The sequence below is a fragment of the Phocoena phocoena genome, chromosome 6, assembly GCF_963924675.1.
Source record: "Phocoena phocoena chromosome 6, mPhoPho1.1, whole genome shotgun sequence".
In the NCBI taxonomy this organism is placed as follows: domain Eukaryota; kingdom Metazoa; phylum Chordata; class Mammalia; order Artiodactyla; family Phocoenidae; genus Phocoena; species Phocoena phocoena.
The window spans coordinates 62053344-62080188 of record NC_089224.1 but is presented as its reverse complement, the minus strand read 5'-3'; the positions used below and the strand labels follow the sequence as shown (position 1 = coordinate 62080188).

The window sequence follows — 26845 nt, the reverse complement described above, 5'->3', positions numbered from 1 at the left end:
CACAGGGAGTTCTCCCAGGAGGTCAGAGTTTAAAAGAATATTTGATGATAAGGGAAGGGGAGGTCCAATCTAAAGCAGAACAAAGAGGCAGAACCTTACTGAAAAAATAGTGTGAAAACCCTGACATTAAGGAAGTGCTGAGGTTTGCAGAAAATACCAAGGAAAACAATTTTAAGACCAAAAAAGATCTGATGAGATACAATGAGAGTAAGAAAGAGAGCAAGGGAAGAGGAAAGGGAACTAAGGTTTACTGTGGACATATGTGTTAATTACTATACTATGTTTTCTCCCTTAATATCTGCAAAATCCTAGTGAGACAATTATTATACATTCTACTTTATAGATGATGATGTAAGGAAACTGGGGTGTTACAGAGATTCATTAACTTGCCCAAGATCACTCAAGTAGCAAGCAGTATGGAAAAGAGACTGGACAGAACCGGGCTACATCCAGACTCCAAAATCTAGTCTCTTTCACTACACAAGGGTGCTGGTCTAATAAGATACAGAACTTCCTCCCTTTCTTCCTCCTGCAAAAGCACTGCATGCCCACGGTATCTCCGCATCTTCTTTCAGTTGTGCTGGGCTGCATTTTTAATCATACAGGAATCATCAGCATATGACCCCATCATTCCGGTAGTCATTCCACACCACTGCTGAATCTCTGGAACGTATTAAGTGAGGAGGGGCACCATAGAATACGACTCAGGCCCTCTTTTGTGGGAGCTCACATATAGACAAATAACAGCAACATAACAAAGGTGCCATGATGAAAGTGTAGAGGGCTGTAGGAGGGAGCCCTGGGAGTCATGAGGCAGGGGTGTGAACATGGTTTGCTTTGCTTTCTTCTTGCCTATTGGGGGAATGAAGGAAGGGAGGGTAGAAAAATATGACTGATAAGGATGAAACCCAAGATACGTTAGAAAAAAGGAGTGGGAGAAGATGACTTAAATTCACTCACCTAATTACACCCTGAGATACCTTAAAATATAAACATTTGAAAGCAAATGAACGTTATCCTGGTTTGCACAAAGCAGAAAAGGCAAAGTCCAAAACTCCAGGCAGATGCTGGTTACTGCTCCTTAGCACTTTTTAAATAACTAGTCATTAAACAGGTGATGTATAAGGATTTAGGAATAAAGTGGTGACTTCCAGGAAGAACTGGGTATAAGTTAGTATTTCTCACTTTTCCTCCTAGAAGCACTCCCCAAACAAGGAGAATAGAAAGATACTGCAGACCACAGACCACATGTTCTGTAAAACTGGGAGAAAGATATATCTGCCATCTCCAACTTAGGTGTAAGGGCTGCAAAAGCACTTGAGATTGATTGTAAGCTGTATGGGAAAAAGTACAGAAGTGCAAAGAGGAGCAAGACAGTCCAGGGCCAGCACATCTCAGAAGGTACTTACACAAATACACTACCTGCAGATACATTTTCTGGAACACAAAAGCTTTATTTCTTGTAACATGATGTGCAGGAATTGGGGTGAGCAAGGCTACTGGGCAGAAATTCTCGTGGAACTGGAACATAAAGAATTATATAAAGAATACAAGAGGAGCCATATTTGCAGGAAGCAGTATGACTCTGTAGCAGCACAGAAGCAGAGAAAGTGTGAGTTGAGAACAACAGCATGAAGACGGTCACATTTCTCCCCACCATAGGAACTTCTTTCTTGTAAACTGCTGTCCAGAAAAGTCTCACTAATTGGCTGATGAACAACCATAACATTAATACAAAGATGTTGTTAGAAAAAAAGCAGAAAAAGAGTAGAAATTTTACTAACAGCTAAAAAAAACACACAGTAGATAAATGATGGCACAAATTGAAAAATGTGAGCAAATATTTTGTTACAAATTTTTAAAACTGCAATGAAGCCCTTACCTCCATGAAGGAAGTGATAATGTTTATGAAGGAAGACAACGATGCACAAATACCGTAACTCAAGGCAGAAGAAGAGAACGATCTCAATGTACTGATATGGAAATGTATTCGAGATGCATTGTTAAGTGAGAAAATTAAGATGTAGCAAACAGGTATAGAATGTTGCCATTTAGGTATAAAAACAGAGGGAAAAGTATTCCTACAAGTACAGTATTTTCTAACTGTATATCCAAAATGAAACTCTAAGAGATACACAAGGAGCAGTTAACAGTGGCTTCACGCTGGAGCAGGAGGAGGGGAATGAATGGGGTCTGGCACCGGGATGAAGACTTTTCACTGTAAGCCTTTTTTTTTTTGGCGGTACGCAGGCGTCTCACCACTGTGGCCTCTCCCGTTGCGGAGCACAGGCTCCGGACGCGCAGGCTCAGCGGCCGTGGCTCACGGGCCCAGTCGCTCTGCGGCATGTGGGATCTTCCCGGACCGGGGCACGAATCCGTGTCCCCTGCATCGGCAGGCGGACTCTCAACCACTGCGCCACCAGGGAAGCCCACTGTAAGCCTTTTTGTACATTTCTGTTGTGTACAGTGTAACTATATTATCTATTAAAAAATTAAACAGCCATTTAAGGAGATAGAAAGTTATGAAGACTAGAGATATAGCATAGTTTCACAAAAGAATAGTAATAGCTGTGCCCAATTACTTTCATTTCCCTTTGTGGCAGTGTTATTGGACTGGGCAATGAGGGTGAAACTAGAGGTTAAGCTCATCTGGAATCACATTCAATAAAGGTTGGTTCACATTTCCTCTGGCCTGGATGGAGGAATGTGGGCTGGAGATGAGCACAGGTGGAAGCATTTTGAGCTGCTTCCAGGCCAGATCCAAAGGCTATGCAAATTTTTAAAATTTTTTTGGGGGGGCTTTATTGAGACATAATTGAGATACAACGTTGTGTAAGTTTAAGGTAAAAAACACATTGATTTGATACACTTACATATTCCAAAATGATTCCCACCATAGCACTGGCCAACACCTCCATCATTTCACATAATTACCATTTCTTTTTTTCTTGTGAGAACATTGAAGATCTACTCTCTTAGCAACTTTCAAGTATATAATACAGTATTATTAACTATAATCACCATGCTGTACCTTAAATACCCAGAACTTATTTGTCTTATTTCTAACATAGCTTTATATTAATTGTGGAATAGGCCTCTGAATCAATATCTTATTTATTTTATATTTTAAATTATACAGTACAGTTGACTGCCGCCCCCCTTTTTGGTGTACAGTTCTGTGAATTTGAACATATGTATAGATTTATGTAAATACTGCCACCACAATCAGGATGCTATTATTCCTTTGCAGTCACACTGTCTTCCCACCCATAACCCCTGGCAACCACTAATCTGTCTCCATCCCTATAATTTTGTCTTTTCAAGAAAGTCATACATATGGGATCATACAGTATGTAACATATTAAGACCAGCTTCTTTTGCTCAGGATAATTAGGCTATGCAAATTTTTTTTTTTTTTTTTTTTTTTTTTTTTGCAGTACGCGGGCCTCTCACTGTTGTGGCCTCTCCCGCTGCGGAGCACAGGCTCCGGACGCGCAGGCTCAGCGGCCATCACTCCACGGCATGTGGGATCTTCCCGGACCGGGGCACGAACCCGTGTCCCCTGCAACGGCAGGCAGACTCTCAACCACTGCGCCACCAGGGAAGCCCAGGCTATGCAAATTTTGAAGGAAGGTTTACACCCCGGGCCTCTCTCTACTTAATAATTTTTAAATAAAAGTTTGCCTATTAAATATGCAAATGATACAAAATGGTAGGACTCACTAACATGCTACCCCCCAAAATTTTTTAAGTAAGTAAGATAATCCATTGGCTCTAGTAAGGATCTAAAAACAGCATGATAAATGCATGAGCGGAATAAATACAAAAACTTGAATTGAAGCTGACAAAAATCAGCTGCATACTAGGAGAAGGGAGAAATGACTTAAAGGTCATGTAAAAATATACTTTTTGCTTTTAATAATCTAAACACTCAAGTAAAATGGCCCCTAACTTAATTTAAACTTTAATTACATTACTATTATAAGTATGGTACTCAAAAGAGCAGTGTTCACTGTCGATTTGTAGCCAGCACTTGCCAGGACATGTATGCTGTCCTGTATTTAGTTTTGGAGAACTATTTTATTCTATTTTGTTTTTAAACATCTTTATTGGAGTATAATTGCTTTACAATGGTGTTAGTTTCTGCTTTATAACAAAGTGAATCAGCTATACATATACATATATCCCCATATCCCCTCCCTCTTGCATCTCCCTCCCTCCCACCCTCCCTATTCCACCCCTCTAGGTGGTCACAAAGCACCGAGCTGATCTCCCTGTGCTATGCAGCTGCTTCCCACCAGCTATTTATTTTACATTTGGTAGTGTATATATGTCCATGCCACTCTCTCACTTCGTCTCAGCTTACCCTTCCCACTCCCCGTGTCCTCAAGTCCATTCTCTGCATCTGCATCTTGATTCCTGTCCTGCCCCTAGGTTCTTCAGAAACTTTTTTTTTTTAAGATTCCATATAGATGTGTTAGCATACGGTATTTGTTTTTCTCTTTCTGACTTACTTCACTCTGTATGACAGTCTCTAGGTCCATCCACCTCACTACAAATAACTCAATTTCGTTTCTTTTTATGGCTGAGTAATATTCCATTGTGTATATGTGCCACATATTCTTTATCCATTCATCTGTCGATGGACATTTAGGTTGCTACCATGTCCTGGCTATTGTAAATAATGCTGCAATGAACATTGTGGTACATGACGCTTTTTGAATTATGGTTTTCTCAGGGTGTATGCCCAGTAGTGGGATTGCTGGGTCGTATGGAAGTTCTATTTTTAGTTTCTTAAGGAACCTCCATACTGTTCTCCATAGTGGCTGTATCAATTTACATTCCCACCAACAGGGCAAGAGAGTTCCCTTTTCTGGAGAACTATTTTAAAGGGGACATTGAGACCCTGCGTATTTCCAGAGGGAAGGACTTAGAATTTTAAACTATTTCAAAATCACTCTTATAGGAGGGAGGACTTGAGGATGTTAGCCTGAGGACAGGGAGACCAGGAATATATTCGGTAAGATGCTCCTAATACTTGAACAACTGCCATTTGGAGGTTGGAACAGACCTATTTCTTTTGAATTCAGAAACATAACTAAGATCAATGAGTTGAATCTACAGGAAGTATCAATAGATCTGTGATCAACAGCAAGAATAATTTTTTAATAATTAAAGATGTCTAAAGTAGAAAAAAGTAGTCAACAGTCAATGACTATATGGCAAGTCATAACCTTATAAGTAATTAAAGAATTATAAACCAAAACAACCAGATGCAACTTTAAACACTTATTTTGGAGTCTATTGGATTTGCAAAAGCCATAGAGACAGTTATCATCCAGTTTCAGGAGAGACGTGGAGAAAAGAGTTTGCTTATCTTTTGCTGGTATGAGTGGAAATTGGTGCAGTCACTGAGAAAGGTAGGATCTAGCAGACTGCAACATGTACCTACCCTTTGATCCAGCATTTCTCTTTTTAGGCATCTCACTTAGAAATATTCATGTCACTGTGCAAGCTCTATGTTCAAGGATACTTAGTGCAGAATTTTTTGCAATGGCCAAAAAAAAAAAATTGGAAGCAACCTAAATGTCAGTGAATCACGGATTTTTAAAAAGACATTATGGTATATCCATGTCCTTGGCTGTTCTGCACTTATGAAAAGAACAAAGCAGATCTATCTGTACAGATTCAGGACTTATTACTAAGTGAAAACTGAAGTTGCAGACTGCTAGTGTAACCTTCCTATAAAACAATAACAACTCTACAATGATGTTTTTGCTGGTACATGTACCAAAAATGACTTGAAAGGATAAGGACTAAGGGCTCACATCTGGGGGATGGGGTGAGGGTGGGAGCATGGCTGGACTCTAGACACTCTTGTAGTTTTCAACTTACATGTGAACATGTTTGGTTTTTGTCATGAAAAAAATAAAGACTTTAAAAGTGGAAGGGTTGATTGGTGAGGTAGTGAGCTCTCTGTCACTGGAGTGTTTAAGCACAGGTCCAAGGAAGGTGGTGGGGGTGGGAGTGCCGGTAGGGAGGGAAGCAAGTTGGATGAGATGACCTCTGAATACCCGTAATATCCTGAGAGTCCTTGAGCTACTCCTCTATGCCTTTCTCCGCTAATTCACCCAGGAAAAGCTCCAACAAGATGAAAGAAAATAGAGCCTTCTAAAAATGAGGTAAGTCAAAGTATTCACTGCTGAGACCTCGTGAGTCCATTACCAGAGAGAAGCAGCCGGTCCTGCCTCACACACCATGAACCACCCCTGCAGTACTTTCCCCCCTGCAGTACAGATCGATTTCCCAGTACTAAATTTGGGGATGTGTGGCTAGACAGATGGAAGTAAGGCCAGGAAGCTGACGTGGGTTTTAGAGCGCTTGATAATTCAAGTCTTTGGCAAATGCTCCCATAAGCTGATAGATTTCCTTCCTTCCTTCCTTCCTTCCTTCCTTCCTTCCTTCCTTCCTTCCTTCCTTCCTTCCTCCCTTCTTCCCTTCCTCCCTCCCTCCCTCCCTCTCCCTCTGCGGTCAGGTGGGGAACACTGCCCTTGACTTATCTTAAGCTTTTCTTCCTGGCCGTGCTCAGTGCAAGGTGACGTGTGCCCTGCAGGCTTTGAGGCTGAGGGCATCTCAGCAAACTCAGCCAGGCCTCTGTAAAGGCTGCTGTCCATTTCTGGTGCTGGAGTCTCAGGGGCCTGCCAGCTTCCTCTCGCTCCCACCTGTCAGCGCCCAGGAAACAGGCGGGATCCGTCGGTACTCTCCTGCTTACCGTTTATTGGCCACAAACAGCACTCTCCCTGAGAGGGTCTCTCCTTCCTTGGCAAAGAGAGGAGTCTGAAGAAGGCACCGCACCTGATACCAGTGAGTCAGAGGCTCAGTGGGCGCTGTTGACAGCCAAACTGTTACCCTGTGGGGCAAGGCAAGAGTTAAAAGCCAGTTAGGCTCCAGGCCCACATTAATGGATTGAACTGGGGACAAGTGGTTTTCATTGTGTATTAACTCATGGAACACTTTTAAGATGTGAATAGCTCAATTTATTGAGCAGTTACTATATGCTGGGTACAGTGCCAAGAGCATTATGTAATTAGCCCATTAAATCCTACAACAACCTTACGGAGTCAGGCCAGGCTTCAAACCCAGGCACTTGGTCACTCTACCAATCTGTATGGCTATGTCAAAGTTCATTAGAAGCCTGATAACAGCAGAGTTAAATTGGGAATTGATTTGTTGGAAAAGTCTGGCAGGGTGAGAAGTCTGGAGTGTAGCCTCTTACTGTCTCATGCCCACCTGTTCAGGGGTCCTGATGGGGTTTCTGGAAGCAAGAAAATCTACGGGGGCAGATGGCCTCTACTGCCCTTCAAGCCCGGACATTGTGTGTGTGTGTGTGTGTGTGTGTGTGTGTGTGTGTGTGTGTGTGTGTGTGTTCAAGTTGACGTTTTTCATTTCATATGAAGAAGTGGGGACACCCTGCTGGTGCTCTGAATGCTAGGGTCACCTGTCCTGCGATTAGGCAGTGGTCATGGGCTTGCAGGTAGTAAGGTGCACATTGAACACGGGGAAAATTGCTAGAGAGGACATTTTGCCTTGAAGATTTTCGGGGGGAATTTTATATAATTTAACTGCTAAGTAATATAAACCACCTTTATATCAAAATATATATTCAGCTATATTACGGAGTAGAATGCAAATGTTCTACAGCTTTTTAAGATAAAGCATTTAACTTCAAAGAAATTTCCCCCTTGAAGCAGGCGGCTTCACGCTTATCTCCCTGATCCTTGCAGGAACAAATTCGTTTACTTGGGATGTTAGTGGGGGAAGAGTCTGGGAAATAGATGCACAGATTCCTTGAACACACATGCTGTGTGGAATAGGAATGACTCGTACATTGTTTCCTTTCTCTCTGATTGTCAGCCCAGACAAGGCTTCCAGGGATCCCGGCCTCCCCTGAGTCCCCCAAGCCCCCTGAGTTGTATCACAGACCCAAAGACACGTCTTTCTCAGTAGATGCTATGGAGAGCCTGGATGTTTTTATAAGAAGTGGAGGAGAGTGTACTGTCAGTTTTCCTTCTGCCTGGTCGCGTGGCCCAGATCAACCCTCACTGCTAGCTGGGACACATGGAGAAGCCTGGGAAGAGAGCAGGGGTGTCAGGAGGAGAGCAGAGACTTGGGGTTCATAGGAGCGGAGCAGCCCTTAAACGCACACCCAACACCGACAGTCAACTAGTAAGTGGTCTCTCCCCTACAACTTGCAAACCTTTCCAGTAGGGGAGAGAGGAGTGCACAGAGGGGGAAGTTACCTAATGCCGCCTGCCTGATCATTGAGAAAGGATTCTAGATCGTGAAATGGAAACCTGTGAACCAACATGGGGGAAAGTATGATTTGAGATATGACTCAGACACAAGAGGTTCTATAACTAGGTGTGATGGAAACAATGCCAGGGGCTGGCCTCCCCCATGCCCCCATCTATTGTGGAAAAGAACAGGCTGGTTGATAAAGCACAGGCCCTCTTCTGACTCCTCCAAGTCCCAACACAACTGGCCTAAGAGTATTTTAGCCAGAATTGATATGGCAACTACGGAAAACTGTCTTATTTTCATTTCACTCTAAAATCTAAAAGTAACATTAACATCAGTGTTTATTTTCTGGAAACATGGAGAAACAAATATTACGGCTGTTGAGCTTAGCTTTTTAAAAACTTTAAAGTTATGGGGACAAACAGTAGAGGATGGCATGGGAGAGAGCAGGCAAGGAAGGGGTATGTAATACATACAGAGAGCCAACAAAGGCCACGTCAAACCAGAATGCCAGGCCGTGGATGAGGCCAGACTGCGCAATCTGAAACACAAACGGAATTTCTACTCTGCAAGGAAATAAAAAAAGAGAAAGAAAGAAGAAAAGAAACACTTGGAATTATTTTTGTTGTTGTTGACAGACATACTGGGTACACTTGTGAGATCAGTGGGAACATTCACAGAACATTCTCTTTTTCTCTGAAGCGCTCTTGCTTTGGCAGCAAGATTCTCTTAGTGGGTGATTAACGCTTGGGTGATGCTGCACATTTGAGAATGCTGCTTCTTGATGAAACTCTGCAAGGACCAGCCCACTGTGCTGCAGTGACCCAGAACTCCACAGGGCGAGTGCAGCATCTGGAGCTGGGTTGGACCACTGAACAGGAGGATGACTCAGGACATAGCTGACAACCGTCCTTCCAGAAGCCAAAACGTGGGCTGTGGCAGCTCCCCTATGCAGCTGTTCAGAAGGGAAAGGCCACTCAGGCCCCTAAAAGATGAAATGGACCACAAGGGGGGGAACATCAATCTCAGAAGGTCACTGCCATAGTTCAGTTGTTTTTCAGGGAGGCAATTTAACTTCCCACCAGGCTACAGCAGGAGTCATGCAGAAGTGGCCATCGCTGATGCCAAATGCAGAGTAAGTCGGAAGAGAAAGAATGTTGGAAAAGATACAACAAAATCTAGAAGCTGGACCTGTTTTAGCTGTGGAACTTTGGTAAGTCACTTAATTCTCTGAGCCTCAGTTTCCTCTTTTGTTGAAGAGTGGCAAAATCTCTCTTCTACTTCCCTTTCACGGTTCTTGTGGGTGTCAAGTGGGAAAAAATGTATATGAGAGTGCTCTGTAAATTTCAAAGTATTCCACAATTAAAAGATGATATTGGGCTTCCCTGGTGGCGCAGTGGTTGAGAGTCCGCCTGCCGATGCAGGGGACGCGGGTTAGTGCCCCGGTCCGGGAGGATCCCACATGCCGCAGAGCGGCTGGGCCCGTGACCCATGGCCGCTGGGCCTGCGCGTCCGGAGCCTGTGCTCCGCAACGGGAGAGGCCGCAACAGTGAGAGGCCCGCGTACCACACACACAAAAAAAAAAAAAAAAAAAAAGATGATATTATTGGTCCACTGCTGAGGCTGTACTGCTCCAGGGAGACACATTTTAGTGAACGTGCTAGAGATTTTCAAAGGAAAATCTTATTTTTAAGATTATTTGCATTTATGGTGCCACCAAAGGCCTAACTTCTTCCACCCTGCAGTAGTCAAGAGCATTTCTAGAGTTTTCCATTATACTTGTCACATTGAGTTTGTTTGTCAATGCACTGTAATTATTTCCTCCCACCTTTGGAATTCCGCTAAACAGACCATGAGCTCCTCAACGAGAGACCTAAGAAATTACTTAATGTATCTGTGCAAGCACCAGTACAGTACCCAGCACAAAGTAGAATCTTAACAAACATTTGTTGAATCAATGCAACAAATGAATGAATGACATCTCTGAAACGCCAACAAAGACATAATTTTCAAAAAATTCCCTGACTCAGGAGGCAGCTCAGAGCAGCAAATAAAGCCAATGGAAGTCAATTTTGTCTGGACCTGTGGCAGTTATTAGACTTGTTCCCACATGCCACTTCTCTTGCTCTGAGCACACAGTAGGATTGCATTCATCCACCCTCTTGTGCTTAGGTACTGCCACGTCATTTGCCTTGACCAATTAAATGTGAACAGAAGTGAGCTGTGTCATTTCTGGGCAGAAGCTTTTATTGTCAGTACTTGCTTTGCCATGCTCCTTCTTCTTCCTCAGTAATCAGCCTTCTTACAGACAGAGGCTGCTGCACCAGCCTGACTGCTGGGGTGGGCGATGCTGCATGGAGCTAAAGCTGGTGCACATGAATAAACAGTGTAGGGGAGAAAGGCCCCTGTGTTATCGTAAGTCACTGAAGTTAGGTTTTGTTACTGCACCACGCTCTAGCCAATCCTGACTGACAGAGCAACCTTTGTCCATCATGATCTCAAGATAGGCGATGGTTTGAGTTAGCCAGCTGTACCTTCTGAAGTCTGACTCTTGCTTCCTCGGTGGTCCAGGCAAATTATAACCTAGCTGGGTCTTACATTTCTTACCCAGAAAAAAATACAAATATCAATCTTCTCGGGCAGAAAAGGGTAAAATACTAATGAAAGGTCATCCGAAGGGGATTCATATCACCACCTGAGAAACGAGTCTTCATTTCAGAGTCTCTTCAAGTGGAAAAAAGAGGGCAAAAACTAACACTTACTGAGGGCCCTCTTTGAAAATGAGCCAGTGCATGTAAAATTCTTAGCATGTTACCTACTATGTAGTAAGCACTCAACAAGGTGTAGCTCCTCTTCCGGTCATTATTGTGGTACTGGCCTGGGTGAGTGGTTAAAAAGCCCAGACTCTGGCCTTCTGAAAGGTTCAATACTACCTCTAACATACATATTAATTCTGTGCATTTTACATAATTCTCTGTATGCAACTTACTGTTCCACTCTGCTTCATTTCTGTCATTGGTGAAGTGGGGACAAAACAGTACCATCTGCATAGGGTTGCTGTGAGGATTAAATGAGTCATTATGTGTAAAGGGCTCAGAACAGTGTCTGGCTATGTCAGCCTTAGCTACTACTATTTAATTTTTCTCATTCAATTCCTAAAGCAATCCTATGAAGGAGGCATCATTTCCCTCATTTTGCAATAAATGAAACTAGTCATTGATGGACCATTCCCGTGTGTGACTCACACCTGAAATCTCTTCCCTGTGTGAGCTGTGGAACTCTGCCCTGAAGTTTGGGGGATGGTGGGGGTGGGTAGAGGAGATTTTAAAAATCAAGAGCAACATTGGTTGGTACCAACCTGTGGAGATCTGCCTCTTCTGCATCCATAAAGTTTACTGTGTACTTGACTGTCCGAGCCATCAAAATCCTAATGTCAAATGTGTCCTTGGGGGAAAAAAACCAAAGATACCTTTCTATCAGAATAAACTGAACTCAAACAAGATTGCAGTCTAGCTTTCCTCCTGAAATTTTAAGTCAACAAGAGTTAGAATTTAGAGGGCATGAGCTTAATGAGTATGATATTAATAATAAAAGCTCACAATTATTTCGTAAGCGCTTTATTTAGTAAGTGCTTTACTAGGTTATATCATTTAAACCTCACCAACGACTCTGGAGCAGGCAGTTGGTGGTTTTTGGACCATCCAGAATTTACCTCCTCTCGACACTACAAGAAGTTCTATAGGAATTTAGTCTACCATCAGCTCCAGGTGTGGCCTGTGACCTCAGATTGGCCAACGAGAGCATTACTTCTCCCCTGAAGACAGGAATTGGCTCACAGATGGACGCAGGACCCCAAGGTAGGACAAGCAGGCTCTATCTAAACTAATTCTGGGGGTTTTGCCAAAGTTATTAGGAAAAGGAAGGCTCTCCTGTGGGACTCAGAGTTGTAAGAATCTGAAGTTGTAGCTTCTGCTGCCATCTTGCTACCATGAGGAGAGATCCTGTCTAGGAACAGAGTAAAACCAGAGGAAATGGAGATAAGTGATGAGAACAGAAAAACCAGACCATTGTGACACTGTCTGAACTCCTGCAACAGGTCCCCGAAGCAAGCTCTGTCTCCAGGCTTTGCAATATTTGAGGACCAATAATTTCATTTTAGTTTAAGCCAGTTTGAGTTGGGTTTCCTTCCACTTAAAACTGAAAGAGTTTCAGATAATGCAAACTTAAGTTGCCCAAGGTTACACAGCTAGATGGGACCACAACTGAAACCCAAATCTGTCTGACAACAAAACTCCTGTTCCAAGCTATTTGTTATCCAAAGCTTCCCCTTTTATTATGCCTTGGGCCACCAGAATCAATGGGAGGATGTGAATTATTGAACAAGTATGAGTGAGGGCTGAGTATGTGCATGGGGTGAGTCAGGACAGTTGGAGAATCAGAAGTTACTTACTGAAGGGCAGATGGAAAATCTCCTTGCTTTCAACAGTATCATTCTCTGAGAATTCTCCTAATTGCTCGGGAGATCAGAGCTGGAAAACCTGAAACACAGTGCTCCAAGGAGCTCTTTCTTTGCTTCTGGGATGGCTTAGCACAGAGCCTGAGAGCACAGTGCGTCCCAGGTGCCCGAGTTGTAAGTGAATGAATCAATAGATAAACACATGGGAAGAAAGAACACACTTACTACTATCGGCTGTCTGAAGTATTCGTCCACTGCAGCACCCTGGAGACTGGACAGGTTAACCCCGTAGAAACACTGCTGGTACCTAAAACAGGTAGCACAAAGAATCAGCATGCATCTGTCCTGTGTCCCCAAGACCCACAGAGCTGAGATGCGCTGCGAGGCTGCCTCACTGGTCCTCTAAGTTAGCCCTGGAGCAAGTATGAGAAAGTGTGAAGGGCAAGGGGTAGATTAGAGGAAGAAACCTCTCTAGAGCATCTGCACTTGAACTGGGGTGGGGAGAGAAGGGAGGAGGTAGCTGAGATGGAGGAAATTACTTGTGGGGAGAATACTGACAGGGATATTTGGGGGCAGGAAGGCCTTAGGGTCCCCACCCTTGACCTCACACCACAAGGTGGCTGCCTGCTCCAGGACATGCCTTCCAGGTCCCGAAATACAATTCCTTAGCCCTCTCATTATCTCAACCCAGAGCACAACCTGAGATCTCCAAAGTCTCTTGATACTCCCGCAACTGTTTTAGGAAACAGATTTCCCTTTTCTGTTCTTCCATAGCCACTGGCTTGCACCTTGCTGGCATTTGCCATGGTGGCCAACACCACTTAAGAGTCACAAGTCAGTGACAGCTGTGTCTGGTGGTGAACTGGAGCTGACTCATCACTGGGCACACTTCTTCCCAATTCTGTGGTCAGGGACATCTGGACCACAGAAATGGACAGATTCTACAAGTGCTTCCTCCCCTCACTGAGCCAGACGTGAAGCGTCTACCGGCACATGACTGGTGCCTGGAGCACAGCAAGAACTTCCTGCCAGCTTGGCTAATGGTCTTGGCTCTTTACAGAGGAGATCTAGGGTGTGCATTAAGAGTGGCTTTGTTCACACTCTGCCACTGACTGTGTGCAGTGGGCAAGTCACCTGAACTCTGTGCTCCCGTTTCCTTACCTCTAAAATGGGAATAATTATAAGCTTACTCTGTAGGGTTTCAGTAAGGGTTAAATGAGTTACTATAAGTAAAGCACTTTCAGCGGTGCTGGGCATTTCGTTACTACTACATAAGTGTTGGCTATTATTCTCTGAACTTCACCTTCTCAGATCAGCACTGTGCACTAGGGCAGTGCTTCCCGGCGTGACTGCGCCATGGGACTACTTGGAGAGCTTGTTGAAAATTCCAATTCCCAGGCCCAACTCCAGAAAGGCGTGGGGCCCTTATCACTAGAGGCTGAAGGCCTTTATCCCTAGATTGAAAAGTTTTCCCTGCTAAGGGTGTGTGTGCACATGCTGTATACAGCCTGTGAATCAAATGGAAATTCAATTCATCAGTGTCTATCCTCCCACACCCCGACACCTGCTGACCTGCGGGGAAAAGAGAGGAAAAAAACACAGAATATCATAAAAACTGGGGGCGTGCAGTTAGATTTTCAGTCAAAGTAAGGCTCTTAATCAGGAGGCAATGCCTCACAGGCCCTCACGAGAGGCAGGGAGGCCTAATATTGTTAAGTCAACAGCCAGTTGCCAACCTGCAAGCAAAACACCATCCCCCAGAGCCTCTTACAGATCCTGAAGGGCTTATACCATTTCTCACCTCTGAGCCTTTGCCTATTTTCCCTCCCGCCTAGAATGCTCCTTTCCTTCTATCGCCCTATTAATTCCTACTCAATCCTTGTGACTCAGCTCCGAATATTTCCATTTGAAAACGTAAAACCTGGTATTACAATTAAATATTCAAGTTTTAGGCACTTAAAAGCAGAAGTTATTCTTTTTCTTTCAGTGTGTATTTAGCACTTAGCATGGAGCCTCGAATACGGTTAGGGCTAAAGATATCTACGTATCTATCTATGCATTTAATGAATGAACGGAGAACTTGGTGTCCTAAATGGCCCTGTGTGTGGGCACTGGTGCCAATAAGGACAATGGGGAAACGGAAAATCATTCGCCAAAGCTTCTTTGGCTTCATCTCTTGTTTCCTAATCTCCTTCCATCAAGGGCCAGAGCCAGGCTGTCCACAGGTAAAACCAAACTGCTGTACATCACTTTATAAGTACACATTTTGAAAACAAGACTCCTATAATCCTAGAAAATGTTTGGAAACAGAACACGGTAAGTTTAGACGATCTTTTCAGTATTTAGAAAGAGAGTGGAAGTTTTCTTGGGGATGTAAGTCCTTATCACAAAATTTTTTATTGGAGGGAAGGGGGGAGAGAGAGGGAAGGGGAAGAGAGGAGAGGGGTGGGAGGGAAGAAGGGGTGAAGACAGGGAAGGGGAGAGGAGTGGAGGGTCAGACAGAGACAGAGAACTTCCCAGAAAGCCCAGAAGGACTCAACCTTGACTGTCCTTGAGAATCCCCTAGAAAGCTTTTAAAAAGTGCTGATGCCTGGACTGCATCCCCCCAAGCTGTGATTTATTTGATCTGGGGGTACGGCCCTAGCACTTGTTTCCAAAGCTCAACAGGTGATTCTAATGCACGATCAGGGTTGAAGACGACTAAGTTAGCTGTTCTAGAATCCTGGCCAAGTAGGTGAAAGAGAAAATCCCAAAGGCAAAGACAGCCCTCCACCTGGCAGTGGCGGAGGCTGGGAACTGCTCTCTATTCTCTGTGTACTAGAGTCTTTGCATTCAACCTCAGCTCTGAGAGGGGCCCAGGATGTGCCATTCTCTTTGTGTGTTCACTGTCAATTAAAACCCAGAAGCCAAGATCAGTGTGGTGCAAACGGGCACCATTCCTGGGGCAGACGGAGAGCTGTAGGCAAAGAGCCCACTGCCTGGGTTTTAAAAACTTTCTGGCTGGACCATACTTCCATTTCTTAGAAATCTCAAATCTCCTTCTGAAATGCATCATAAAATAATGAAAGCAGATGGGAGGTGGCACCTTTCTGGGTTTCCTAAGATACACTGCTGGGGGATGGATCAGGAAACGAATCTGTTGACTTGGAAGCTGGGGATAAGTTCCATTGTTCTCATCGTATGTGGGTTTTATTTTCCAAGTTAGCTTATGGCCTCTTTATGAGCGCATAAGGAGGAGTCTACATGCATGTTTTTCTCTTGACTTCAAATTTCAAGTGTACCTCCCTCTTCCTCTCCTCCTTCTCCACCGTAAGACATGCAACATCTGAAAAATCCTGCAAATACAGTCCAGAAGGAAAACAATCTTACATTAGCTACACCTAAACACACCCAGAGTACAGCAAAAGAGGCCACCCATTTACCATCCCATCAGCCTCTCCATGGTCTCCATGCAGAGCCGAGCTTGGAGAAGCATCCAGGGGAGTCCTCCCTCTTGGGTCTCTTGTTTTTGTCTCTCCTCTAGCTCACCTTGGTCTTTTGTCCTTCCTCCTCCCACAGTGTCCTGGATCTGTCTTAGAAGGATGGTGGTACTACCCGAGGTTCTCTTGCAGAAGTTAACAGTGGGGGGTTTCTCTAACACACACACTCCTTTGTCTTGCTAATATGAACCCACAGTCAGATGTTTGACTGTAATAGAAATTGTAAACACAACATTGTAAATCAATTAGACTCCAATAAAAAAGTTTTTAAAAAATCTTTGCTTCCTCATTCTATTCTAACAAAAAAATTCAGTCATCCCCATTAAATACTTCCTTCCTTTAAAAAGGCCAAAAAAAGAGAGAGAGAAGGAAGAAAAGTTAAGGGAGGAAGGAAAATCCTATTATGCTGTTTGACAATTAAGCAACTTTTGGGTATCTTAATGGAATATGTTCTACCAGAATTAACAACCAGTGATATGCCAACCTGAGGAGAGACATACATAACCCTAAGAACTAGGAAACAAAAACAAGGATCCAAAAACGTCACCTAAGCCGCACACGATGCTGAGGATGCAGCGTAAGAGGGTTGCTGGAATGGCCTGCTGGGAATGCCTGGTAGGAGAAGGATGCATGCCTAGAAACAAATTGCAACTTTGTTTTATTTCTTATACATTCCTTTTATATAGCACGACTTGAAGCTTGGCTGTTTTTGACAATTTTCTGCATCAACAGCATGCAGACATACCATCCTGTAAAGCGGTATCTATGAAGATGCTCAGCTCATTATGTCTCTGGTTTTGCTGGCTTAAACCCTAGCAAAGTGGCTTATATTTTACATGGGCTATATTTATATGCTTTTTGTATTTGTAAAAATAGGTTTTTTTTAGTATAAAGGAGAAAGGGAAATGGGTGCACAGGCCTTAAAAGAAATCAAGCTTCAGACTGCCTCTTTCATTAAGAAAGGGAAAGCCTGGGATTCTGTAAAGGAATCCATGGAGCACCCCTCGGTGTCACCAACATAAATCTAGACATTACTGGTTTGTATAAGAATTGGACCTATGGAAATGGATCAGAAGAAAAAGTGGATCAGTCAAGACAACTATGGTGGACATCTTTTGTTCATTCTACCCAGCAAAGAGTTGCTCTTCTTCTGATTACGGCACCAGATTTTCTTCTGAGAGGCACTTCTTCCTCACTCTCAGTTCTTGGGGTTTGGATGGTTTGACTCTGCCCCCAGCAATAAATTCTGGCATGTAGCTGAGTTGTAGCCAATCAGAGTGTCTTATCTCTCTGGCCTTAATGATGGACTCAGGGTTAGGCATGTGACCCAAGGAAAGTCAAGTCTAAGACTTTTGTTCAAACTGTTGCAACAGAGAAGTGGACATGGAGCTATGAGTCTATAAATCTGGATTTCCTGGAAACCACATTGCTGCCATGAGGGAAGAGCCCTATCCAAGAATGGAGCTGAGCTAAGGGATAGAGAGAGACCTGGACCCAATAAGTGTCTGTGCCCTGGAAGCCATTTGTGCCTGAGAAGCTGAATCTACTCAGGCTTTTCAGATACGTTAGTCAAAAATATCCTTTTTTTTAAGCCATTTTAAAATTCTTTCTTTTGTCACTTAAAACCGTAAGTGCCTTAACTAAAAAGAAAACAGTTAATAAGAGTGTGCCATTATGTGTGCTATGAATATAATTCTGATGAATAGTTTTGCCTAATTCAGGGGAGTCCTAATTCTGTGAGTACAGAACTAAAGTGCTTTAGCCTAAGAGTGTATAGAACCAGGCCCAGGGAAGAGATGAAGTGATGTCTGCTGAAGTTGAACTCTGTTTGAAAATGGAGAGCTCTGATGCGAGAGGATCCAGAAACTGAAATACTGTATCCCTGACTACACAGATCTGGATGTGCATGGGCCCAGTGGCAGAATACTATGAAAGAGCTATGAGTTTGACATAGGTTACAAAAAAGATGAATACAGAAATTGAGGCTTATTTCATGAGCAAAAGCCTGGTGAGTTCAAGAGCTGCAGACATAAAAGAGAACCAGAGGAAATATTAAGAGGAAATACTGGGTAGCTGAACGAAGGTTATAGTCCCAGGAATCACTGAATGTAAATGAAGTAAGGACAGTGGCATATGAAAGTCCAAACACAACTGTGTTGGTAGTATTCCTGCAAAAGTTCTCTGTGATACTTTATGCATACACTTGACTTCCGACAAAAATTTGGTTGTATCTCACGGTAATTTGAAATGTTCTTATTTGGTCCGTATGGTATTCCTAAGAACCAGTGACTATCAGGGCCAAATATATTTTTGGGAAAGACCAGAAGGCCTAAACTTCTAGCTATACCAAAAGAACCTTTAGTAGAAATTTCAGTTTGGGGGCAGAATTAGCCTAAGAACAAACCATCCAGTGCCTTTGCAGTAGAATGTAGCAGCTTGTGCATTCAGCGGAATGGATTCCCTTCAGAATAAGGTTTCTCAGCAACACCATGGTCAAGGAGGCATTTAGTAGAGTCAGAGTGGAAAGGTGCAAGAAGGGAGCTCTCACTGCCCGTGGCAGAGTTCTGCTTACATTCATCTTCCCTTGTCCTTTGTAAGCACAGACTTCTGATTTCTGTAAAGAACAGCTGACTATAGACCATCCACCACTGGCATCCCTGCCATCGCTCAACTCGCTCTGCCGTTGTCAAGCATGATGGGTGCGTACAGCCCACTCACAATACTCTGAAAAGGAAACTGGGAAATGTCTTTTGGTTCCTTAAGTGGTATACCACCTTTTAAGGGTCACCTCAGATCCTCTGTCTTATCTGCCTCTGGAGTCCTCAGCCAGGTATTCTGCCCCCGCTGTGTCAAGGTATGGACTCATCTGACTCCACGTGAGCGCAACCCAGCAGCGCCTCACCTCAGACCTGCACCGTGCGCTCTCCCCTCCTGCCCTGAGCATCCCTGCAGACTGTGGGGCGTGAGGTGCCCTGACCCCCATTTGGTGTCCATGCATGTACAACCCCGAAGTGCAGACTACTTAATGTTAGGGGTAAACAGTTGCCCAATGAGGAGTTAAGAGCCAATGGATAAATACACTTCTCTCCCATCATCTGTGTAAACTGTCCTGAGATATAGTTCATTTGACCTCTAAAGATGGTGCTGAGGGATCAAGCAATCTCTTGGTATTTGCTACCATGTGGTGGTCAGCTCAGTTATGCACTTTTGCATCATCTCTCCCTCCTTTCCTGCCTCCCTCTGTTTTCTCCTCATTCTTGTTTTACTGGGATGGTATTCGTTAGTAAAATAGCTTACGAGCTTTGCCTAAGACCCTGATTCCTGGGGAACCCAAGCTAAGACAATCAATATGGGTGTGGCCCTTGAATGTAGAATTACTGATAAGTGCGGAGGGAAAACTCTTAGCATGTAGTTTCATCACAATTACTCACAGTCTCACTAGTGGCTAATTAGGATGCAGTAAAGGTGGAAGGTGAGGCACTGGGCTATGTGGTAACTGCGTGCTTGAAGTTTTGGGGTGATGATAGTTATATGGATTGAGGCTCTGAGCCTTTGGACCCCTATTAACAGAGACAAGGCTCTGTTAATAGCATTGGAAGCTTTGCAAAAAGAAGACTATTATCTCAGAGCAGTCAACTCCCAACTTAAGACACACTGTGAAATCCAGAGGGCTTCCTTGGCAGAATTTCAGGGAATTCCTCTCTCCTTGGTGCTCCAAGGCCTTCTGTGCAGAAAATCAGGTATAGCATTTGAGAGTTCAAAGCCACATCCTTGAAACTGGAACTGCCCCATCTCCCCACCCCAAACAAGGTAGTAAAGCAGCAACAGGGGAAGAGTTGCAAAGGATATTGGGTGTGCAACCTTGACAGATCTTACATATCACATTCAGGGCCCTGACAGGAAGAGACTAGGGCCCTGAGACCTGGAATTAAGATAGTAGAGTGGATAAGGCAGAGAATCCTGAAAAGACCTTCCCAACTCCTCTGAATCCTTCAGACCAGCAGAAGCCTAATTCTCATCTGTCCTGTCAGAGGAGAACAGCTTCCCTTTGCCTGAAGACTGCACAACAACTCCTCTTGAAGCCTGGGCCTTGCAAGATAATCTTATTCCCCTCAAGATCTGCCTCACTGTTGCGCACTGCCTCCAGGCTAATGGTCCCTCATTGCTGTCAGGATGGTAACTCCAGCACAGCCCAAGCAGTAAGTACAATTCCTACTCCAGGAGGAGATAACTTACGTGACTAAAACATCAGAGAAGCTGGTTAATATTTTCTGCTAAGAACCAGGGAAATGGGTATTGGAGTGGACTTTAAGGGTGTTGGGACTAGTGGGGGTAGAATATGTCAGCATAGGCTGCAATTCATCAACAACGGCACTCCCAGGATTCAATGTTCTAGCAGATACCACTCCTAGTAGTCTGCTGGGATGTATGTCACTTTGAAGCACGGTCATCATGATGGCCTGCAGTTAATGAGATGGAGATTCCAGAATTTCTGCAGTATAGTATTGAGGAAGGGGTCCAAGGCTCAGAGAGGTGGAAATGCTAGACGGATTTACTGTGTAAGATGTAAGATTGTTCCACCTGACTATTCTCAGGCAAAGTCCAGGAAACTCTCCATTCATACAGGTAATGGGGAACAAACTAGCGAAAGATCTGAGGCATGCTGCCCTCAGTACATCAAAGACAGTGACGGGTGACGCTGCCGTTAAATTCTGCTCCGGATAAGCATAATCTGGATGGAATTTCAGAATGTCAGAAGCAAGAAAGCAGTAATTAACCATCATAGGCTAGAATGACATAATGACTGTGTTGGACAGCAGGACTAGTGACAGTGTGACAGTCAGGGTACCTTGATCCAGAGGGGCCTGTAAGTGGTTGCTAAAAGGTCCTAGTGTTACCAGAGAGGTGAAATACATGCACAGTGAACAGACAGCACTCAATTTCTATAACAACAACAACAAAAATCTTGCTAGCTTACGAGCAGGATGTCAGCTGTCACAATGGGAAGATTAGGTCCCTCACCCAATTTCCAGATCTAACTTAGAGATCTGGTTTATGGATCCAGAGACCACTGGCCCATGACTGAAGTGGAAACCCAGTCCCTTGAGGGAGGACTCTGCAATGCCACTGCAGGAACATATGGTAAACATTCCCCAATTCTTCTCTGTGGCAAAGCAACTATGTAGGAGAAAGGAGAATATCTAGATTTTTTTGAGGAATGTGAGATAAAAAGTGATACTGATATGAGAAATCTTAGGATATCTCTGGTTAGTAAGGGTTTATGGAGGTAGCAAAGGAAGGTCTGACCAAGTCTATAGCACAGGGTGTCCAATGAGTGCATACCCACCATGTAGTTATTTTCCCAGTCCCCGAATGTGCAACTGGGATAGACATATTCAGCATCTGTTAGAACCCTCACACTGGCCTCTGAAGAAAGGGCTATGACAGTTGTACAAGGAAAGGTCCCATCCCTTAAACTCCCCATCCCCAGGTAGGTAACACTGTTACCTTTAGTTTATAAATAAGAAACTTGAGTCTAAAAGAAATTAGATTAACTTGGCTAAGGTTTTACAGTTAGTAATTGACAGAACCAAGAATTAAACACAGTGGAATCTGGTTCTAGACTCTGATTTATCTAGTTTTTAACTGCTGCCTACTTGCCTACGCTTGTATGTTCTATAACTGTGATAACTGTAATGAGGTAAACTAGCATCATCTCAAACTTCTTGAGAATATTTGGTTACTCCTCTTAATTGATCCTATGTATATATTTTTCTTGATATGAGAATCCATTAAAAATTGTATTTAAAAGCCTTGGTTTTAACCCCCTGAACCACTTATATATTTTCAGTACTGTCAGTAGCACCCATCACCTAAAGAAGCTTTAGAGCGGAGAATGACGATTCTTCATGACTGAGCCTTACTCCCAGGAGATACTTTTCAGAATCTTAATTAATAAGGGCCGAGGAATCTTAATCAAATAAGAAAAGGAAATTATTCATTCTATAGGTGACTGCTACTAACATCAGAATGTAGTAAGCTTGTCTACCAAGAGTGAACCCCAGGACTGGTTATTCAAAAAGGCTACAGTTATATGCTTACTGCATACTTAAATGAATTTTAGAGTTAAATGTATATTTGAAAGACTGTTAAGTGTAAAAAAAACTAAAATATGAAAGAAGTAGAAGGAAGCTAATACCAGACTCAGGGTGGGGAAGCTTTTTTTCAAATAAAGGAAAAGAAAGAAACTGTAAAATAAAATATTGGTAGGTTTACATACATAAACGTTTTTAACGCCTTTTGTGGTAAAAACCACCACAAAGAATATTACAAGGTGAAGAGAAAATTCTGAAGAAACTACAACAAAGTCTTAATACCCTTAATATATAAAGAAATCTTATGAATAATGCATTTGTCTTCTAGTTAACAAAAATGTATTGAGCAATTATGATCATCTAGGTCAGACGATGGGGACACAGCAGTAAATCGAACAGCCACTCTTACAGAACTTGTAGTCTCATGGGGGGAGATGGCCAAGAAATAAAACAGATAAGTAAAAGCATATATATGGCAGATGATAATAAGTGCTATAGAGAAAAAGGAAGTGAGAAGTGGGATAAGGGCTTCCAGGAGGGAAGAGATTACAAGTTTTAATTGACAGATGGTCTCCCTGAGATGATGACAGGTGAGCTAAGACCTGAAGGAGGTGAGAGCGAGCCACAGAGACACCTGCGTTTCAGGCAGAGGGAAGGGCAGTGAGGTGCCAGCAAGCCTAGTATGTTCGAGGGGAAGCAGGGAGCCCAACCAATGAGGCCAGAGTGGAGAGGACAAGAGAGCAAGTAGCAGGAGATGATGTCCGAGGGACAGCAGGGTGGAACTTGACCAGGCGGAGTCTTACCATCTGTCGGGAGAACTCTGGACGTTCTTATGCAGATGATCGGAAGCCAGTGGAGGGTTCTGGGTGGAAGAATAACATGACCTAATCATGTGTTATCAAGATCATGTTGGCTGTTGTTTAAAAAGAGGAAATGAGTTAGGAGGCTATTTCAAGACTGTAGTAAAGCAGGGTTTTTTGTTTTGCTTGTTTTATGTTTGTTTTGCAGGGGTGGGCAGGAGGTGGTGGTGAAAAGCAGCTTGCCTTTGGATGTATTAAATTTAAGATGCCCAACAGACATCCAAGGTGAGCTGTCACCAGCCACTTGGACATCCAAAGTCTATGGTTCTGGGGAGAAGTCTGGCCTGGAGTTCTAACTATGGGAGTTGTCAACGTAAAGACGGTATTTAAATGAGATCAGTAAGAAAGTGAGCACAGACAGAAATAGGAAGACATCTAAGAACTAACCAGGAGTCAATCCAACATCAAAGATTTGAGTCATGAGGAAGAATCAGCAAAGGAGAATTAGGGCCAATAAGGAAGGAAGAAAATCAGGTTTAGGCTCAGAAGTGAAGAGTCAAAGGCATCAAGCGGCGTTGTTGATAGTTAAGTCAGGTGAGGACTGATGATGGGTTGTATCTGGGGATCTTATTTATTTAGCCTGTTAGTTATTCCTCAGTCTCTCAGCCCTCCCTCAGAATACACCCAGACTCACTTTTTGCATTCCCCTGCCTCCTTTCAGCCAGCATCTACTTCTTTGCCTCTTCTAACAGAAATCAGAAATCATGCAAGCTTTCACCACCTGTTCCTTGGATCAATACAACAGAAGGCCTTCATGCTAGTAGTCGAATGCAGAAACCCCCTTATAAAGGGACAGAAAGTAGAAACAGAGTGAAGCCTATGAATTTTGATAACTATATATTAAAAAATTTTGTGTGTGTATCTGTTGACTAAAAATAAAACCATTCAAATGCACCAGCTATCAAAGAAATACAGATTAAAAATAAATCGGCCACCATTTTTTTTGCAAATCAAACTGGCATTTAACAGAACATATCCTGTATGGGCAAGACTCAGCAGACATTCTCATATACCACTGGTGGAAGTGTTAATTGGTAAAGCTTTTCTACAGGGCAATTTGGCAACATATAAGAATAATTTTTTTTTTGGAGTACGCAGGCCTCTCACTGTTGTGGCCTCTCCCGTTGCGGAGCACAGGCTAAGGACGCGCAGGCTCAGCGGCCATGGCTCACGGGCCCAGCCGCTCCGTGGCATGTGGGATCTTCCCAGACCGGGGCACGAACCCATGTCCCCTGCATCGGCAGGCGGACTCTCAACCACTGCGCCACCAGGGAAGCCCCAGAATAATTTTTGTAAAGTTCCTTCTTCACACCTTTTGGTCCAGTGATTCTGCTTCTAGCAATTTACTGTAAGGTAATAATCAGAATATACAAGATTTCTATAACAGGATGTTCACTTTAGCATTGTTTCCTATAGAATTTATAGAAGTCTATAAAATTCTACATTCTTGTGGAATATAGGAACAATACCTTAGTATTGTTTCTTAATAGAATGTATAGGGTTAAATTATAATTAATAATTTAATACCCAACATTGGATCTTGAGTCGATAAATTACAAGAGAGCCACAAAAGAAATACTCTGCAGCAAAATAATATCTAAAAGACCTGAGAACATGTCAACAAGGTATTAATAACGTTTTTTAAAAGTGCTATAAAATGGTACTTATGGTATGAGTCTAATTTTATAAAGAAAAAGAAAAATGAGAAAGGTCTCAACTAAAATCTTGATAGTAATTATTTCCATACATGTTTGAGGTCACAGGAGTTTTTATCAGAAATATTTATTGAGGGCCTACCATGTGGCAGGATAGGTAGTGAACAGTGACAATATTCCAGCTCTTGCAGTGCTTACATTCTATGAGGAGGGATATGGACAATAAACAATAATAAGTAAGTCTTTTAGGAGGTGATAAGTGTTGGAGGAAAAATACAGAGCAGAAAAAGTGGGATTAGGAGTGGTATGGCTGCCACTTTAAATATGGTGGTCAGGGTAGGTCCTATTGAGAAGCCATTTAACAAAGACTTTACAGAGTCGAAGGAATTAGCCATGTGAATCTGGAGGGAAAGGTATTCCAGAGAAGGATGAGCAAATGCAAGGCCCTAAGGTGGGAGTGTGTCAGGTACGCCTGAGGATGGGCAAGGAAGTCTGGGAGGCTGGAGTGGAGTGAACACAGCAGTAGAAAATGAGGAGCCAGACTGGGTAGAACCTACTGGAGGGCTTTGGGGATGTTGGAATAGACAGGTTAAGAAGCTACCGTAATAACTGAGATGAGAGATGACAGTGTTGTGATCAAGTGGAAACAGTAAATACAGGGAGAACTGGTCAGATTCTGGATATACAGTTGATCCTTGAACAAAAGGGGGGGTTTGTTGGTGCACCCACCCTCCACAGAGTCAAAAATGCTCATTAACTTTACAGTCAGCCCTCTGTATCCATGGTTCCACATGCACAGATTCACACGTAGAGCTTTAGTATATATTTATTGAAAAAAGTCCACACAGTTCAAATCTGTGTTGTTCAGGGGTCAAACGTACTTTGGAAGTAAGACCAACATAATCTCTTAATGGTTTAGGGATGGGGAACAAAGAAAGAAGGCCTTCAAGATTCGGAGCCTGAATGATTAGGAGGATAAAGTTGTCAGCCATTGAGGTGGAAAGACTGTGTGTAGAGCAGGTGTGGGGTGGCAGTGGGGGAGATCGGGAGTCGAGCTGTGGACATGGTGCGTCTCTCCAAGGGCAGACGTCCAGGAGGCAGTTGGCTATGGAAAAGTATGGCGTTCACAGGACAAGTCTGGAGAGATACACTCGGAAATCATTAGCATAGAGATGGTATTTGAACTGTGGGAAAGGGTGAGCTCATCAAGAGAGTTCTTACTAGACCTAGAGAGTATTAATAATCACAGTGGACTGGCTGGGCTCCCCATCAAACATGCAAACATGTTCTATTTATTCCATTAAAAAAACTACCTTTTTTATACCTCACTTCCCTGGTCAGCCACCACCCATCTCTCTAACTCCCTTTGCAGTGAAATTCCTCAAAAGGGGTGTCTATACTCAACAGTCTCCAACTCCGCCCCCACCCCCACCCCCGCCACCTCCTTGATTTCTCTCAAGGCATTCTGCCAAAACCACCCATGCAGCAGATGGTACTGCTGGGAGATCACAGAAAAACTGCCTGGACAACCAACCTCCCCTGTAAGTCTGGCATACTCTGTCACCTGAAATTCCTCTCTCTCCAACCTCTCCATTTAAGATAGAAACATTTAGGGTCAGCATGACCTTACATGACATCATCGCCCCCTCTGTCACCACACACATACACACGACGAGGCCATTCACCCCCACTGGAAATTCTGTGGCTTGTAGTTTCAAAATTACAGATTGAATCGAAGCCGTTAAAGGTTATGAAACTGGGGTGGGAAAGCCTATTTTGCCAGAAAAAACTGGGGAGAAAGAGAAATCATAACCCTTCGACCTCACTCATAGAACTTTGTAATGCGGGAAACCAAAGCACTTCCTATTTCCTGCCCCTTCACCAACGGACGGCATTACAAAGAGAAAGCCCTGGAAATCAACTTTGGATATTGCCGTTGGACGGTTCTGCATCCTCAGACAGAACTGAAAAGTTTACATTTTAGCTCACATCCTCGCCCACC

At 43.4% G+C, this 26845-nt stretch overlaps 1 protein-coding gene across 1 annotated transcript in view; it reads right to left on the bottom strand.

Moving 5' to 3' along the window:
* The window catches only part of LOC136125051 (histone-arginine methyltransferase CARM1-like), a 162373-nt gene that overhangs the window by 10180 nt on the left and 125348 nt on the right, over nucleotides 1-26845 (bottom strand). Inside the window, exons 8-11 of the mRNA XM_065879893.1 lie at nucleotides 12980-13061; nucleotides 11657-11742; nucleotides 8775-8864; nucleotides 6773-6910 (exon numbers count right to left, since the gene is read on the bottom strand). Coding sequence (XP_065735965.1) covers nucleotides 6773-6910; nucleotides 8775-8864; nucleotides 11657-11742; nucleotides 12980-13061 — 396 coding nt within the window. The remainder of the gene's footprint in view (nucleotides 1-6772; nucleotides 6911-8774; nucleotides 8865-11656; nucleotides 11743-12979; nucleotides 13062-26845) is intronic.